This window comes from Oncorhynchus mykiss, chromosome Y (genome assembly GCF_013265735.2).
Source record: "Oncorhynchus mykiss isolate Arlee chromosome Y, USDA_OmykA_1.1, whole genome shotgun sequence".
NCBI classification, from domain to species: Eukaryota; Metazoa; Chordata; class Actinopteri; order Salmoniformes; family Salmonidae; genus Oncorhynchus; species Oncorhynchus mykiss.
The window spans coordinates 20,811,591-20,829,520 of NC_048593.1; the positions used below are offsets into that span (position 1 = coordinate 20,811,591).

The following is a 17,930-nucleotide window of genomic DNA, read 5'->3' on the forward strand; positions in this document are numbered from 1 at the left end:
TGTGAAGTAAAAACACAGGACATTGTTGCAAATTGCACCACGGTTACAGGGAGGAACAAATGGAAGAGGAAAAAGAAAGTGTACTTATTTACAAAGGAGCAAAATTAGTCTAAAAAATGTTGAGGCGGCTCGGATCCAACAAAAGTAGTGGCATGATTTTTATGGGAAGAATAAAACAAGGAGTCAACATTGAAATAAAGGCAGCTTGTGGTTGATGGCATCGCAGTCAGACAGGGCAAAGGTACATTTAACTGAAATCATTATTTCAATGACAAGTAGAAAAGAAACACGTCTTGGTCACCCCCTGACTACACAGTGAGATTTCATTGGTTTGTTAAGTAGTAAGACAAATTGCATGTCCTCCATTTATTACAAGCCATCCAACTCCAGAAGGTGTATCTTGTTGGAGACAGTGTTCAGTATGGAATATGACTGCCTGAAAGCAGTATTTGTAAGGTCATACTGCTCTGTTTATAGTTTGGCTTTCAGTAGAATTACAGAGTAATTCCCCATAGTGTTAAGGCACTTTATTCAGACGCAAGATGTTCCCAGGTCTTCTTTCCTCTATGGCGCAATACTGACAGTCGCACATCTTTACCATTCACATCAGAGATCGGCAGCAAGCGAAGGGGAAAAAGGTAGAGACAATGTGCACTTCCCATTGTAAACCACGACAGTAAAGGAAAGAATGTGACATGCGTTTTGTCTAGTGTCATGATTGATGCAGAATTGGGCCCAGGCCTCCATAGTTAAGGAAAACGAACCTTCTGAATTTTGATTCTGAACACAGTAACCAGTCTTTAGTGTTCTCTGACCTCCTGTAAAGCTGAATAAAGTCTTCCTCTGAGGTGTGCGTCATGCTTAAACCGTCCAGTGGCACTAACATGTCCTGCCCTCAATGTCAATGTGGCCTCTCTGCTACCTCTGAACGATGTCACTGATCTCTTTGACAGACGAGAGCAGCTTGCTGAAGTCCTGCTGCGCTCCACTGGCGCCCCCGGTGGAAGCAGGGCAGATCTGCAGCTCGCGCAGACTGCTCTCCAGCTTGTTGATGGCCTCGCGGAAGGCAAACTTGTTCCTCATCTGCTGGATGGAGTCCACGTAGCTGACGCAGTACTTGGACAGGTTCTTTCCCGCCTCCAGCACGGCGCTGTGGCTGCCTGTCTGCTCAGAGTTGTGTCCGATGGCGGTGCGCAGCAGGTCCGTGCCCTCCAGGACCATCTCCCTGGTGATGGCCGAGTTGGGTTGGCGCTCCGGGAGCGCACGTGTCTTCCTCAGGGAGCGGCGGGTGTTCATCAAGGGGATAAAGGCTGTGGGAGAGGCCTGGTCTCCTGGGGAGTTGAGGGAGGAGAAACCCAGGGGGCTGGAGGTAGAGCCAGACACTGAAGAGGAGGAGGTCTTTAATGGCTGTGGTTTGTAGGAAGTGGTGTTGAGGTTGAGTTTCTTGTGGGCCTCCAGGGGAGAGCGGACTTGGTCACTGAAGCTAGATGGGTAGTGGGGGTCTGAGGCCTTGGCTTTGGCATCTGTGGGTGAGGGGAGCTCGTGGGTGGGGCTGCGGGAGCTCTTGGCACTGGGGGGTGGAGGGGGAGCAGGTTTGGTCTTCTGGAACTTGCCTCTCTCCCTGGGGCCGGAGGAGTCCAGGTTGGGTTTGTGGCGGCGGGCCCTGCACTCATCCCCAGCTGCCCCCAAAGCAGGGAACACGTTGGGCTTGAGCAGCTCGGCCTGCAGGGCGCTGGTCTTGGAGTTGTCTACCCCCAACACTAAAAGCCTTCTGCCAAGCTTGGGCGTCAGGAGGCTGGGCTCAGCGTCCTTAAACACCTCGTCTGACATGTCCTCTGTCTTCTTGGGCAGGCGGGGCGGGGGGGTCAGGGTGCCCATGCGAGGGGCGCTGATCTCTGGCTTCTCGTTGGCCCTCTTGCGTGGCAGGGCGGGCTTGCTCCTAAAGGTTCCCGAGTCAAAGTGGCCTTTATGCAGGTCGCGTGGCAGCGTGACTGACTTCCACTCAGTGCGCTCTGAGCCCGGGGGCATGCTAGAGGCCGAGGAGGAGCGCAGGAAACGCTTGGAGTTAGAGACTATATCCTCCTCATTGGGTGTTTTACCCACTACACTGGGCACCACCGGCGTACCTTTCTTCCTGGCATGATGCGGGTAGAACAGGGGCCCTGGGTAGGTGGGGCCCCCGTTGGTAATACCCCCTACCCCATTGTTGTTAGCACTCGGGAACTTGCTGGGGTCGATGGTATATGTAACACTGAAGGCTGAAGAGACGTTGTTGAAGTCGTCTCGGGGGTCGGGCGCTAGCCCCAGTCTCTCCGCGTGTCCGTCCATGTCCCTGAAAGAGCTGCTGCGTTTGGGCGGGGCGGGCGCAGTCTTCTTCTTCTTCTTGATGAGGTTGAAGAGGCTGTTGCGGGACTTGTCCTTGTCTTTGGGCAGGAGGCGGTCGTCCTCGTTCAGGTTGCTGTCCAGGAACGGACGTTCTTTCCTTGGGAGCATGGGGGACACAGCCACCTCCGGCTCCACGGCGTCTGGGTGAACACACAGATATGCAAATCATCAGTTTGGAAGACACTGTAGCATTGAAAATGTAGTAGAACATTGTTTAAATATGGGTTCCATCCACTTTCGGGTGCAGTGTATTCGGACGAGGGGTAGATAAGTCTCACCAGGGCTGTCTCCGTCTCTGTCCACATTCCTACGGAGGGTCCTGGTCTTGGTGGGCAGCTGTGGAGCCTGTTGGATGGGGCCCAGTGTCACCTTCTTCCCTTTCTTCCCCAGCTCCTTCTCCACCTCTGTCACATGATACACAAACAAGCATCAGAGACTGTTTTAACCTACTACTTACTCTGATGTACAGCAACTGGAGAACATATGGTAATGACCCAAATCTCTCGGTCCGATCTTTTTGCAACAAGCACAAAACCTACAGCTAATGCCTCAAATTAAAGTTGTAGTTGCTGTCTTAAATTCAGCTATAACGTGTGTAATTGTGACAGGTGTTCTCACCGTCAGAGATGCTGGATTCCTGAAACATGGTCTCAAAGGCCTGGTGGGTCTCTGCAAAGGAGGGCCGTTCCGCAGGGTTCCACTTCCAGCCTGGGAGAGGAGAGAACAGGAAATTGGTCATGTCTAGAAGGGATACAGCTATTGTTAAATTAAGTCAAAATGTATATATTTTTGTTGCATTTTAACTAACCCCAACCTGTTGCATAAATTCTCCTCGCCTATGAAAAGTCCATTTTACAAAAGCTGTATCCCTTCAAGACAAATCCCAGGAAATGAGGTTTGGTACTAGTCAATCATTTAATTCCAGTAGACATTACACAAACAAAAAAATGAAGTACTGACTGGCTCAGCCAGGTTGTGCTAATCAGCCATTATCTGATGTAAACCGAGTGAACAAAACATTACGAACACCTTCCTAATATTGAGTTGCACTGCACTCCATTTTGCAGTGGATTTAACAAGTGACATCAATACGGGATCATAGCTTTCACCTGGTCAATCTATATGGAAAGAGCAGGTGGTCCTAATGTTTTGTACACTCAGTGTATGCATACTCACAGGCCCTCATGAGCTGGTAGACCTTCTCTGGGCAGCCCTCCGGCCGGTCCATGCGGTAGTCCTTCTCTAGGAGCTCATACACCTGGGAGAGGTCTATGCCAGGGTACGGAGACATCCCATAGGTGGCGATCTCCCATAGCAACACTCCAAACGCTGGGAGTTTGGGATGAAGTACAGAGATGAGTCAATTTTCATGCCAAAACAGGACTATTCATGACATTGTAATCGTAAACACTGAACAAAAATATAAAACGCAACAATTTGCACAATTTTACTGAGTTACAGTTCATAGAAGGAAATCAGTCAATTGAAAAAATGAATTAGGGCTAGAGTTGATCACGCTGTTGATTGTGGCCTGTTGTCCCACTCCTCTTCAATGGCTGTGCGAAGTTGCTGAATATTGCCGGGAACACGCTGTCATACACGTCGATCATCCCAGACATGCTCAATGGGTGACATGACTGGTGAGTAATGCAGGCCTTGGAAGAACTGGGACATTTTCAGCTTCCGGGAATTGTGTACAGATCCTTGCAACATGGGGCCATACATCATCATGCTGGAACATGATGTAATGGCAGAGGATGAATGGCACGAGAATGGGCCTTAGGATTTCGTCAAGGTATCTGCATTCATAAATTGCCATCGATAAAATGCAATTATGTTGACTGTCTGTAGCTTAATGCTTGCCCTTACCATATGGAGCACTGATCATGTTGACATCAGCGAACCGCTCACCCACACAAGCCATCTGTCGTCAGCCCGGTACAGTTGAAACCGGAATTCATCCATGAAGACACGTGCTACTGTCCCATCAAAGGTGAGCATTTGCCCACTGAAGTCAGTGAACTACAGTCAGGTGAGGACGACAAGCACGCAGTTGAGCTTCCCTGAGACGGCTTGTGATAGTTTGTGCAGAAATTCTTTGGTTGTGCAAACCCAGTTTCATCAGCTGTCTGGGTGGATGGTCTCAGACGATCCCAGAGGTGAAGAAGTCGAATGTGGAGGTCCTGGGCTGGCATGGTTACACGTGGTCTGTGGTTGTGAGACCGGTTGGATGTACTGCCAAATTCTCTAAGATGCCGTTGGAGGCGGCTTACGGAAGAGAAATGAACATGAAATTCTCTGGCAACAGTTCAGGTGGACATTCCTGCAGTCAGCCTGCCAATTGAACGCTCCCTCAAAACATCTGTGGCATTGTGTTGTGTGACAAAACTGCACATTTTGGTTCCATTTTATTGTCCCCAGTGCAAGGTGCACCTGTGTATTGATCATGCTATTTAATTTTAGAGAAAAGCTTTTTGTGCATATGGAACATTTATGGAATCTTCACTTTACATGTTGCATTTATATTTTTGTTCAGTATAAGTCATTCTAAATACATTTGTCTTTGAATTACTGTCCCATCTCCAAACTCACCCCAGACGTCAGATTTGATAGAGAACTTGTTGTAGGCCAGGCTCTCCGGGGCAGTCCACTTGATGGGGAACTTGGCCCCAGCGTGGGCCGTGTACGTGTCCCCCGTCATCAGCCTGCTCAGCCCAAAGTCTGCCACCTTCACAAGGTGGTTCTCCCCTACCAGACAGTTACGGGCTGCTAGGTCCCTGGAGCAAAGAGAACATGGCGTCAAAGGCAGCACTATGTTTTTATTTTGGATGGCAATCTCTTCTAATATCCATGTCTTGAAGTGTTGGCGTTGCGTGCACACTTGAGCAAGCAGGGGAGTCTCGACAAGCTTGAAAATTGACGGCAGGACATAAATCATAACACCTTCTAGACCATCATAAAACATGCTGGGGCAAAGTCAATCTGACAGCAATAGCACACATACAGTGCATTCGGAAAGTATTCAGACCCCTTTACTTTTCCCACTTTGTTATGTTACAGCCTTATTCTAAAATGGATTAAATAAATACAAAATATCCCATAAAGACTAAGTGAAAACAGGTTTTTAGAAATGTTTGCAAATTAACAATAAAAAAAAAATCACATCTTAATTACCTAAGTATTCAGACCCTTTGCTATGAGACTAGAAATTGGTGCATCCCAACAGGTGCATCCTGTTTCTATTGATTATCCTTGATGTTTCTACAACTTAATTGGAGTGCACCTGAGGTAAATTCAATTGGTTGGACATGAGGACATGTCCCACAGTGGACAGTGCATGTCTGAGCAAAAACAAGCCATGAAGTCAAAGGAATTGTCCGTAGAGCTCCGAGACAGGATTGTGTCGAGGCACAGATCTGGGGAATGGTACCAAAAAAATTCTCAGCATTGAAGGTCCCCAAGAACATAGTGGCCCCCATACTTCTTAAAATGGAAGAAATTTGGAATCACAAAGACTCTTCCTAGAGCTGGCCGCCCAGCCAAACTGAGCAATCAGGGGAGAAGGGCCTTGGTCAGGGAGGTGACCAAGAACCCGATGGTCACTCTGACAGAGCTCCAGAGTTCCTCTGTAGAGATGGGAGAACCTTCCAGAAGGACAATCTCTGCAGCACTCCACCAATCAGGCCTTTATGGTAGAGTGGCCAGATGGAAGCCACTCCTCAGTAAAAGGCACATGACAGCCCACTTGGAGATTGACAAAAGGCGCCTGAAGACTCTCAGACCATGAAAAACAAGATTCTCTGGTCTGATGAAACCAATATTCAACTCTTTGGCCTTAATGACAAGCATCACCTCTTGAGGAAACCTGGCACCATCCCTACGGTGAAGCATGTTGGCAGCATCATGCTGTGGGGATATTTTTTAGCAGTAGGGACTGGGAGACTAGTCAGGATCAGGTGAAAGATGAACGGCGCAAAGTACAGAGAGATCCTTGATGAAAACTTGCTCCAGAACGCTCAGGACCTCAAGACGGGAGAATGTTCACCTTCCAACAGAACAACGACCCTAAGCACACAGCTAAGACAACGCAGGAGTGGCTTCGGGACAAGTCTCTGAATGTCATTGAGTGGCCCAGCCTGAGCCCACTTGAACCCGATCAAACATCTCTGGAGAGACCTGAAAATAGCTATGCAGAGACGCTCCCCATCCAACCTGACAGCGCTTGAGAGGATCTGCAGAGAAGAATGGAAGAAACTCCCCAAATACAGGTATGCTAAGCTTGTAGCGTCCTTCCCAAGAAGACTCGAGGCTGTGATCGCTGTCAACGGTGCTTCAACAAAGTACTGACTAAATGGTCTGAATACTTATGGAAATGTTATCAGAAAAAAAAGAAAAAAATTGCAACCAAAAACAACTGATTTTTCATTATGGGTTATTATGGGGTATTGTGTGTAGATTGATGAGGGGTAAAAAAAAAACGATTTAATCCATTTTAGAACAAGGTTGTAACGTAAGAAAATTTGGGAAAAGACAAGGGGTCTGAATACTTTCCAAATACACTGTATAATATCTTTGTCTGGGGGAAGAAGAGGACAGGTGATGAAAGAAATGAAAAAAATGGGAAGAAAGAGAATGTCATGTCTCACCTGTGGATGAAGTTCTTCCTCTCCAGGTACTCCATGGCGGAGGAGATCTGCGTGGCCATGTAGAGCAGCACCACAGCGTTCACCTCCTCCCTGTTACACTCCCTCAGGTAGTCCAGCAGGTTGCCATGGGTCATGAACTCTGTGATGATGTAGAACGGGGGCTCCCGCGTGCACACGCCTGACAGAGAGACGACATTAGTTACAGAACTGACAATGGCAGTACAGAGTGGCTTTTCAGGAAGAGACATTTATAGGACATCTGCAACTGAAAAGTGTTGTCCCACAGTAACTCACCCAGTAGCTGTACCAGGTTGGGGTGTTTGATCTCCTTCATGACAGCAGCCTCCTTTAGGAACTCCTCCACCTCCATGGTGTCCTCCTGAGTGGGTGAAAACAGGACTAGATGGTCAACCACACACATCAGGAGAAAATACATTCAAACGAATGTATGAATGATGTATGAACATCTAGACTATAGGCCATCGTGACATGTTCCCAACATGGAACTACCTCTAGAAGCTTTCCAATAAGAATGTTTGCTCGGCAGATGTCTCTGTTCTACACCTACATGGTACACTCAGCACAGTTACCAGGCTCAGATCCCATCATCTGAAACGCCACTCTTATCCTTCAACTGCCTAACTAATATTTCAGTAGCTAACAGACAATATTGTCTTTAACTCATTCTGATGGTCCAATCTCACTCCCTGAACTCCCAACAAACCCCAGAGACACGTCCCGTCTCCCTGCGTACCTTGAGGGTCTTGACGGCCACGGTGAGGCTGTACTTCTTCCAGATCCCCTCGTAGACCTCTCCATACTGCCCTCCTCCCAGCTTGTGCTTCATGGTGATGTCGGTACGCTCCATCTCCCACTTGTCATAGTTGGGTGACACGCCGTAGATGGTGGGCTTGTTGCGTTTGGGCGCTGGGTAGTGCAGCGTGGTGATGAGGCCGTCAGCCACCGTGGAGTGGTGGTGCACCAGCTCTGCCAGGGTGTTGAAACGACTCTCAGATGACACGTATAGCTGGAGAGAGGGATAGGCCGTTTTGAGTTTACATTGTATGACTGTTTAGCCAATAACAGTAAGGAGATTCAGAAACACCAGAGTTGTGGTTTTAATTCCAGCTCAAGTTACTTAGGTCACTGTAAATGAAAGTGTCTGATAAATTAACATCTTATTATCATATGCTGCAGCAAGTATCATATGAACAAGTAGATATATTCTTCTGTAAAATGAAGCAACTGAACTGGCTGGATAATATATAGAATAGCAGCAGCACTCTCAAAAAGCACTGAGAGCACTTCCCAACACAATCTCTGGTGAGGGATCTTGGTCAAAGCTGACTGGACACAGTCTTTTCCATTGTCCATGTCTTACATAAGACCTCAGTCCCAGATCCTGTGGTCAGTGTGCTATGCATGGCCTGTTCCACTCTGGAAACACTTTATAGTAGTCTGCACATCTTCACAAATGGATAACTTTTTATAGTTTAACAGAATGTAATTGGATATAAATGTATGTAGGTACTGACTCAGTAGACAGTGAACGAAAAACCTGAAGAGAGCAGCATCCGAAGGTCTTGAACAAGGAAGAGACTCTCTCACATTTAGCCTAAAGCTCCAGCTTGACCACTTACGTAAGCAGGGCCTGTCTCTCAGGAACAATCATCCCAGCAGGGGATCCATTTAATTAAAACAGGAATCTGGGCTGATCAGAATACTGTTGATCACTCAATTTGTGTTGTGTGGGGTGATATGAGGAGTGTTCCACAGACAGGAGAAGTGAGGTACAGATATTGGAAAAGTCTGCATTCCAGACGGCTGAATATAAGCACAGTGGGAGATAGTGGAACTGCAGGGGGTAGGGAGGGTGGGAGATTGAAAGTCTGTGTGTGCATGTGTTAAAGTATGTGTGTGTGTGTGTTATATATATATATATATATATATATATATATATATATATATATATATATATATATATATATATATATATATGCTGGTCTGTCCTTATCTGGTGGCTGCTGATCCTCTTGCTCACCTCTGTGCAGTGAGGAATGCTGGGATGCTGCGGTCAAAAGTGGGGAGAAGACTGCAGACGGATTATCCTAATGTTCATATAAGGCTTCTTTCTCGGTCTCCTTTCCTCATGACCACTTATAAGGGTTGGTGTAGCACACAAGCAGGGTGTGTCCTAGTCATATACGACCTCCTTTCCTTCAAGCCCCCGTCAAATTGAGGTAGAAAATACGTGAGAGGATAGGCTTCTACAATGAAAGATGATAATTATGATGATCGAGGTGAAAATATACTTGGTTGATACTGCACTATTGGGTACTTATTTTTCCCACTCCCTGCATCTTTCCTGGATTTGGTCCCCAGCATCTTTCTGGTACCTGTGTAGGTCAGTGGTCATGAAGGAGAGGCCATTTTAGAGTGTTGGAACGTAGGCCAATCAGCTCCAGACCTGCCATGTCCTCTCTAAATGAGCCTTTCCCAGAGGTGGTAGAATAAGCTGCTCTGTGGAGACCTCCACTAAAGCCCACTGACAGCCGGGCCACTTACAACTGCTTACAAAAGCAGTGGCTGTTTAGGACTTGGGGACATAGTCTGTGGGGCATCATTTCATATAAACATGTGCTATGGCGATGTGATAGAATAGAGGTAGAATGTGTGTGTGTGTGTGTGTGTGTGTGTGTGTGTGTGTGTGTATCTTCACCTTCCCGTCGGAGGCTGTATTGATCCTGTAGTGGTATACGCGTCCCTCGTAGCGCAGTGAGATAGACCTCTGCCCAGGGCTGCTCTCGCTCTCCCTGACCAGGAAGCTGCCGTTGATACCAGAGCTGAGCAGGTACTCTGCTGCGTTGCGCGACACAGGCCCATGGTACCAGCTGTGCTTCTCCAGGCTGTTGACCGGGGTGATGTAGTTACTGGGCACCCAGCCCTGGCCGTGGTTGGTCTGCGCCTCGCACCACTCCCCATTATGGTTATAACCCAAAACTCGCAGCTTCTCTCCTGCACGGGGGACATGCCATTAGGGTGAAAGCAGGGGAAACTACAGGGGAAATCTACAGTGAGTATGGTAGGTGGTTTACATAGACACCACGCCAAGTATGCCTATATTTCAACTGGTTACAGGATAAACTTCACATGTAAAAGAGACTTGCTATAGAAAGTTTGCTTGCTATAAGTTAATAGTATAGTGACTATGTTCTGTAAAGGTTCTACATTATACACAATTGAGGCTACGCTTGCGAGGAGACTGTGCCAACGGTTTTTCCATTGGAGTCATAGAGAAACATGAAAGTGTTAGTCTGAGGTGACACTATGCCACATGCTCACTATTCTGAGACTGAGCCAGGCTAGTCAATCCTTGACTCAGGAATCCACTGTATCTAATACAATGTTTACTCAGATTGCGACACTGGGTTTATTTCCATTGGTCTTGAGGTTAGCTGGGTTGACATCATAGTCTGCCCCCGGTTTTAGACTTAAGTTTACATAGTGGCTCAGCATAAAACTACAATAATACTATTTTCAATAGCTGTTAATATACTTATTTCTAAACTTTAAGATTCATCTGGGACTGAATAACTTGGAAGAACTGGAGGCATGAATCTAACCCAACTCTTTAATTAAGAAGTAAGCTTATCCCCAAAATTATAAATGACATGACTACATAAATTAGATTTGTACCATGTTTTGTGCTGCTACCATGTTGGGCTGCTGCCATGTTGTCGTCATGTTGTGTTACTACCAGAGGTGTGGACTTCAGTCTCAAATATGATGACTTGCAACTCGACTTTGACACCAATGACTCGGGACTTAACTTGGACTTGAGCCTTTTGACTCAGACTGACTTGATACCCTCCTCAAGCCCAAATAATAAAAATGATGCTATTAAAAAAGTGCAGCACATCAACTCTTCATTTAACGGATTACAATTTGAATCGGACAGCAGCCAATCAAATTGTGACGGCTGAGAAAAAGCTGTGCGTAGCAGTGTGGAGGAACGTCAGTGGTTGGATTCAGACGGAGCCCTTGGAAAGATGATACCCCAAATTATTATTTTCGGATATAAAGTCGACGCTGTATCAACAAAAAGTCAACAGCTATATAATTTATAACTTTGCTAGTGTAGCATGTAGGCTAACGTAACGTTAAATCAATGAGCCTCCACACAGTCAGTCAATATGGGAACGTGATCATTGCACCCAAGATGGAGCTACAACTGGCTAGGCAGTTGGTAGCCTAAATCCTGCCTGATGTTACTGCTGTTCCTAAACCCATTGACATACATAAGGCTCCTGTAACCACACACAGAGAGTGTGTGGGTGTGTTAAGGTTGGGCGATTGTGTACAATGGGGCGCATCGCCCTATTGCGCCCCATAGCGATCCTCGATAATGGGATTTGGGGGGGAAGGGGTCTTTCTCATGGCTACCCATGTATTTCCATGGAAATAACATATATTTGGAAAGTAATAAATATATAGATATTTTAAGTATTCATGATTTGCGTAAATGTAATATACTAACTATTACTCTTGTTAAAAATATGAAATGGTATTACATTTGGTGAAGAGCACATTATGACTTGTTCAGGACTCGAAACTCAAAGTTTAGGACTTGAGACTTGACTTGGACTTACCTGTCTTGACTTGGGACTTGTAAAACAATGACTTGGTCCCACCTCTGGTTGCTACCATGCTGTGTTGTCATGTGTTGCTGCCATGCTGTGTTGTCATGTGTTGCTGCCATGCTGTGTTGTCATGTGTTGCTGCCATGCTGTGTTGTCATGTGTTGCTGCCATGCTGTGTTGTCATGTGTTGCTGCCATGCTGTGTTGTCATGTGTTGCTGCCATGCTCTATATATATATATATTATTATTATTATTATTATTTTATTTTTTTAATCCCAACCCCTGTCCCCACAGGAGGCCTTTTGCCAGGCCACCATTGTAAATAACAATTGGTTCTTAACTGACTTGCATAGTTAAATAAAGGTTAAATTAAAAATTAAAAAATACCTTATTTCATATATTACATAACATTTTTAACATTTTTGGGATCTGTATTTCCCGGTCCTTTAAAGTGAATCTCTACATCCCATCCTCCATCACACTCTCTCCTGCAATGGTTTTCCAGCTGCTCCATTGGAAAGAACTCGTGTGTGAGCGGACAGCCAGGATGTGAGCGTCACAGGGAGAGATAGGGAACGGGACGCAAGTATGTGGATTTCCAGTCAGATACGTCACCCTCTAAACCCTCCCCATCCCCCTGGGAGGACACTGTACCCATCTCAGCACAGTCACAAGTTTAAGGAAAAGAAAAACAATCATGCTCACGCATACTGTCTGTCCTGTTTAACTGCTGCTGCTGAGGGCCGTATTGCACATTGACCCCATGACCAGTGACTGAGGCAGATCCCTGACCACAATATGCCCAGAGGGAGTATTTTCACAAAGCCTGATGCTCTCTGGGCTATGATGGACGGTTTTATTGTTAATCATTTCAGAGCACAGAAACGGTTTTCTGACAGCTGTCTGGATGGAAAATGAATATATTCTCACAGAGACAGACTCACAGAGACAGACTCACAGAGACAGACTCACAGAGACAGACTCACAGAGACAGACTCACAGAGACAGACTCACAGAGACAGACTCACAGAGACAGACTCACAGAGACAGACTCACAGAGACAGACTCACAGAGACAGACTCACAGAGACAGACTCACAGAGACAGACTCACAGCGCAGAGCTGGGGGCTGATCCATTTCATGTCACGTCATAGTAGTGAAACTCAATTCCTGAATTGACAAGAATTTTAAGATATTGATCCCAACTCCCACCAAGAGAATCTCTCGTCTCCCCACATACACACACCATTTCCTTACCTTTAGTTATGCTGAGAGTGTTGTCCCCACTGGCCACAAAGTCATAAAGAGCAACAAACAAGTTGGGGTCATTCTCGCTGGGTCCGGCCAAAAGATTTTCTTTGGAGTTCCAGCGGGCCGCTTCGGTCAGACCCTGGGGCTCAAAGTCTGGTCTCTGGAGAGCTTCTGGAACACACAACACAGGTCTTTATCTATTAAACAAGTGGACTTTGGGGGAAAGACAGAGATCTGGAGAGAGTCGATCAGATCCGTGTTAAATAAACCAACAACTAATCAGGCAAATATCCTTCCTATCACCTTGTCAAAGAAACATAGCCTGGGTTCCAGTCTGTTTAGCTTTCTTTCCACACCTGGAATAACGTCAAATCCATCAGGATTTGGCAAGAGAGCAGAAACAGACTTGCACCCATCAAATACAAACAGAGAAAGCAGAAAAAACTATGTCAATGCGCTGGCATTTCAGAACAGGTAGTCACTGCTTCAGTCTATTCCATGGACACACACAAACACATTCACACCTGTGTGCCTTCTGTGTATTTAAAACAATATATACTCCAGAGAACCACCCCACGTCACATCGAAGGAACATTTCCCCGAAAAAGGTTTCATGGTTGCACCATTGTCCTGGACTGCACAGCTACTGTGATTTGACTATGGTATTAAAGGCAGCAACAGTAATGAAGTCCAATAACGTAGTCCACCTCTCTACCACCTGTACGATTCATTTCCTGGAGTTCCAGGCTTTCCTTTCAATTTTAAGACTTTGTTTTCAATAACAAGACTCTCCAATAAGAGTTGGCCCATCATAATTTTGTAGTGAGAGGGGAATTTCGAGCTGCGTTAAGCTTCCAATTAGGACTGGAATAACACCGTAAGAGATAATCGACACTTCAGCCACAGATTACGCTCATTATACTCTAATAATGTGACTCGGAGGGCTTTCGATGCTACGTCAAGGTTACCAGAACTGGAATGAGTTGCAGGGAGGTGGAAATATAGAGAAGGAAAGAGAAAGGGAAAGAGATAGAAGACAGAATTTTTACTGAACCCCGGCTGGCCCACACAGTGACTTCATTTTGTGGCTCCTCTGTCAGCACACATTCACACCTTGCATCTCTCACAACACATGTCCTCAGCTCGGACAGTAGGACCAGAGAGAAGCATTTGATCATCTGCCGAGGCCATAGAGATTCCCGAGAGAAAGGACAAAAGCTATGAGTAAAATATTCAATTCAAGAGAAAGGCATGCTGTGATATATTGAACCCTGGCAGAGCACGGATCCTTGATTGTTATAATTTTTATCTCAAATCAAAGTTTGTCACAAGTGCCGAATACAACAGATGTAGACCTTACAGTGAAATGCTTACAAGCCCTTAGCCAACAATGGGGGGGGGGGGGGGCAATGCCAATAGGCTGAGTAGTAATTTGATTAGCTGTTCAGGAGTCTTATGGCTTGAGGGGTAGACGCTGTTAAGAAGTCTTTTGGACCTAGACTTGGTGCTCCGGTACCGCTTGCCGTGCAGTAGCAGAGAGCACAGTCTATGACTTGGGTGGCTGGAGTCTGACAATTTTTAGGGCCTTCCTCTGACACCGCCTGAGGTCCTGGATGGCAGGAAGCTTGGCCCCAGTGATGTACCACCTTGCGGTTGGAGGCTGAGCAGTTGCCATACCAGGCAGTGATGCAATCAGTCAGGATGCTCTCGATGGTGCAGCTGTAGAACCTTTTGAGGATCTGAGGACCCATGCCAGATCTTTTCAGTCTCCTGAGGGGGAATAGGCTTTGTCGTGTCCTCTTCCCGACTGTCTTGGTGTGTTTGGACCATGATTGTTTGTTGTTGATGTGGACACCAAGGAACTTGAAGCTCTCAACCTGCTCTACTACAGCCCTGTCGATGAGAATAGGGGCTTGCTCGGCCCTCCTTTTCCTGTAGTCCACAATCCTCTCCTTTGTCTTGAGAGGTTGTTGTCCTGGCACCACACGGCTAGGTCTCTGACCTCCCTATAGGCAGTCTCATTGTTGTCGGTGATCAGGCCTACAACTGTTGTGTCATCGGCAAACTTAATGGTGGTGTTGGAGTCGTGCCTGCTGGCCATGCAGTCATGAGTGAACAGGGAGACAGAAGGGGACTGACTACACACCCTTGAGGGGCCCCTGTGTTGAGGATCAGTGTGGCAGATGTGTTGTTGCCTACCCTTACCACCTGGGGGCGGCCTGTCAGGAAGTTCAGGATTCAGTTGCAGAGGGAGGTGTTTAGTCCCATGGTCCTTAGTGTAGTGATAAGCTTTGTGGGCACTAACTACGGTGTTGAACGCTGAGATGAATAACATTTTCACATAGGTGTTCCTTTTGTCAAGGTGGGAAAGGGCATAGTGGAGTACAATAGAGATTGCAACATCTGTGGATCTGTTGGGGCGGTATGCAAATTGGAGTGGGTCTGGGGTTTCTGGGATGATGGTGTTGATGTGAGCCATGACCAGCCTTTCAAAGAACTTCATGGCAGCAGACGTGAGTATTCATTTAGGCAGGTTACCTTAGTGTTCTTGGGCACAGGGACTATGGTGGTCTGCTTGAAACGTGTTGGTATTACAGACTCAGTCAGGGACAGGTTGAAAATGTCAGTGAAGACACATGCCAGTTGGTCAGCGCATGCTCGGAGTATACATCCTGGTAGTCCGTCTGGCCTTGCGGCCTTGTGAATGTTGACCTGTTTAAAAGTTCTTACTCACATCGGCTACGAAGAGCGTGATCACACCGTCGTCTAGAACAGCTGATGCTCTCGTGCATGTTTCAGTGTTACTTGCCTCGAAGCGATCATATAAGTAATTTAGCTCGTCTGGTAGGCTCGTGTCACGGGGCAGCCCGCAGCAGTGCTTCCCTTTGTAGTCTGTGATAGTTTGCAAGCTCTGCCACATCCGACGAGCGTCGGAGCCTAGTGTTGTACGATTCAATCTTAGTCCTGTATTGACGCTTTACCTGATTGATGGTACGTCGGAGGGCATAGCAAGATTTCTAATAAGCTTCCGGGTTAGAGTCTCGCTCCTTGAAAGCAGCAGCTCTACCCTTTCGCTCAGTGTGGATGTTGCCTGTAATCCATAGCTTCTGCTTGGGGTATGTAGTAGAGGTCGACCGATTGATTGTTCAACGCCGATACTGATTATTGGAGGACCAAAAAAGCCGATACCGATATATAGCCGATATACTTATTTTCCACCATAATTTGCAAATAAATTCATTAAAAATCCTACAATGTAATTTTCTGATTTTTGCCTGTCATAGTTGAAGTGTACTTATGATGGAAATTACAGGCCTCTCTCATCTTTTGAAGTGGGAGAACTTGCACAATTGGTGGCTGACTAAATACTTTTTTGCCCCACTGTGTGTATGTGTGTGTGTGTGTGTGTGTGTGTATATATATATACTTTTGTTATTGACCAAATACTTATTTTCCACCATAATTTGCAAATAAATTCATAAAAAATCCTACAATGTGATTTTCTAGATTTTTTTCCTCATTTTGTCTGTCATAGTTGAAGTGTACCTACGATGAAAATTACAGGTCTCTCATCTTTTTAAGTGGGAGAACTTGCACAATTGGTGGTTGACTAAATACTTTTTTGCCCCACTGTATATATATATTTTTTTTAATCGGCGCCCCAAAAAAACTATTTCCGATTGTTATGAAAACTTGAAATCGGTGATAATTAATCGGTCGACCTCTAGTATGTAGGTACAGTCACTGTGGGGAGGGGGGGGAAGAGTCATCAGTGCACTTATTGGTGAAGCCAGTGACCGATGTGGTGTACTCCTCAATCCCATCGGAAGAATCCCGGAACATATTCCAGTCTGTGCTAGCAAAACAATCCTGTAGCTTAGCATCTGCTTCATTTGACCATTGTTTTTATTGACCGAGTCACTTGTGCTTCCTGCTTTAGTTTTTACTTGTAAGCATGAATCAGGTGGCTAGGATTATGGTCAGATTTGCCAAATGGAGGGTGAGGGAGAGCTTTGTACGTGTCTCTTTGTGTGGAGTAAAGGTGGTAGAAATGAGGTAAAACGGATATAAGTTTCCCTCCATGAGAGTCCCCGGCCACTAAGAGCGCCACCTCTGGATGAGCGTTTTCCTGTTTGCTTACGACCGTATACAGCTCATTGAGTACGGTCTTAGTACCAGCATTGGTTTGTGGTGGTAAATAGACAGTCTACGAAGAATATAGATTAAAACTAGGGTGGTCTACAGATTATCATAAGATACTCTACACCTTAGGCGATCAAAACCTTGAGACATCTTTAGATTTCGTGCACCAGCTGTTGTTTACAAATATACATAGACCTCCATCCCTTGTCTTACCAGAGGCTGATATTCTATCCTGCCAAAAAAGCGTAAAATCCGCCAGCTTGATGTTAATCATGTCATCGTTCAGCCACAACTCGGTGAAACATAAGATATTACAGTTTTTAATATCCCGTTGGTAGGATATAAGTGCTCGTAGCTCGTGTATTTTGTTATCCAATGATTGCACGTTGGCTTATAGGACCGATGGTAAAGTCAGATTACCCACTCGCCGTCAGATCCTCAAAAAGGCACCCAGACCTATGTCCCCAATATCTCGGTCTCTTTCACCTGAGAATGGCGGAGATTTGGGCCTTGTCGGGTGTCTGGAGTAAATCCTTCGCGTCCGACTCATTAAAGAAAAAATCTTGGTCCAGTACAAGGGGAGTAATCGCTATCCTGATATGTAGAAGCTCTTTTCGGTCATAAGAGACGGTGGCAGAAATATTATGTACAAAATAAGTTACAAATTACGCGAAAACACACAATAGCACAATTGGTTAGGGGACCGTAAAAAGACAGCCATCTCTTCCGATGCCACCACATTTGTATCTTATGTCAAACCAACACCTTTTGTGTAGGTGAGAAGTGTTCGGTGGTTAACTGAGCCCTAACAGAGTTACCTGGTGAAATGCAGAGGGAGGCTATTTGGTGATCTACTGTGGAGCCA

General features: G+C 46.1%; 1 protein-coding gene across 2 annotated transcripts in view; it reads right to left on the minus strand.

The window, feature by feature from the left end:
* Positions 1–145: 145 nt before the first annotated feature.
* The window catches only part of LOC110509795 (tyrosine-protein kinase ABL1), a 58,097-nt gene continuing 40,312 nt past the window's right edge, over positions 146–17,930 (minus strand). For both annotated transcript variants that reach the window (XM_021590908.2, XM_021590906.2), the window contains exons 2-11: positions 12,929–13,093; positions 9,751–10,046; positions 7,786–8,058; positions 7,326–7,410; positions 7,032–7,209; positions 4,978–5,162; positions 3,562–3,714; positions 3,004–3,093; positions 2,664–2,789; positions 146–2,525 (exon numbers count right to left, since the gene is read on the minus strand). In XM_021590908.2, the coding sequence (XP_021446583.2) occupies positions 919–2,525; positions 2,664–2,789; positions 3,004–3,093; positions 3,562–3,714; positions 4,978–5,162; positions 7,032–7,209; positions 7,326–7,410; positions 7,786–8,058; positions 9,751–10,046; positions 12,929–13,093 (3,158 nt within the window). In that variant the 3' untranslated portion in view covers positions 146–918. The remainder of the gene's footprint in view (positions 2,526–2,663; positions 2,790–3,003; positions 3,094–3,561; positions 3,715–4,977; positions 5,163–7,031; positions 7,210–7,325; positions 7,411–7,785; positions 8,059–9,750; positions 10,047–12,928; positions 13,094–17,930) is intronic.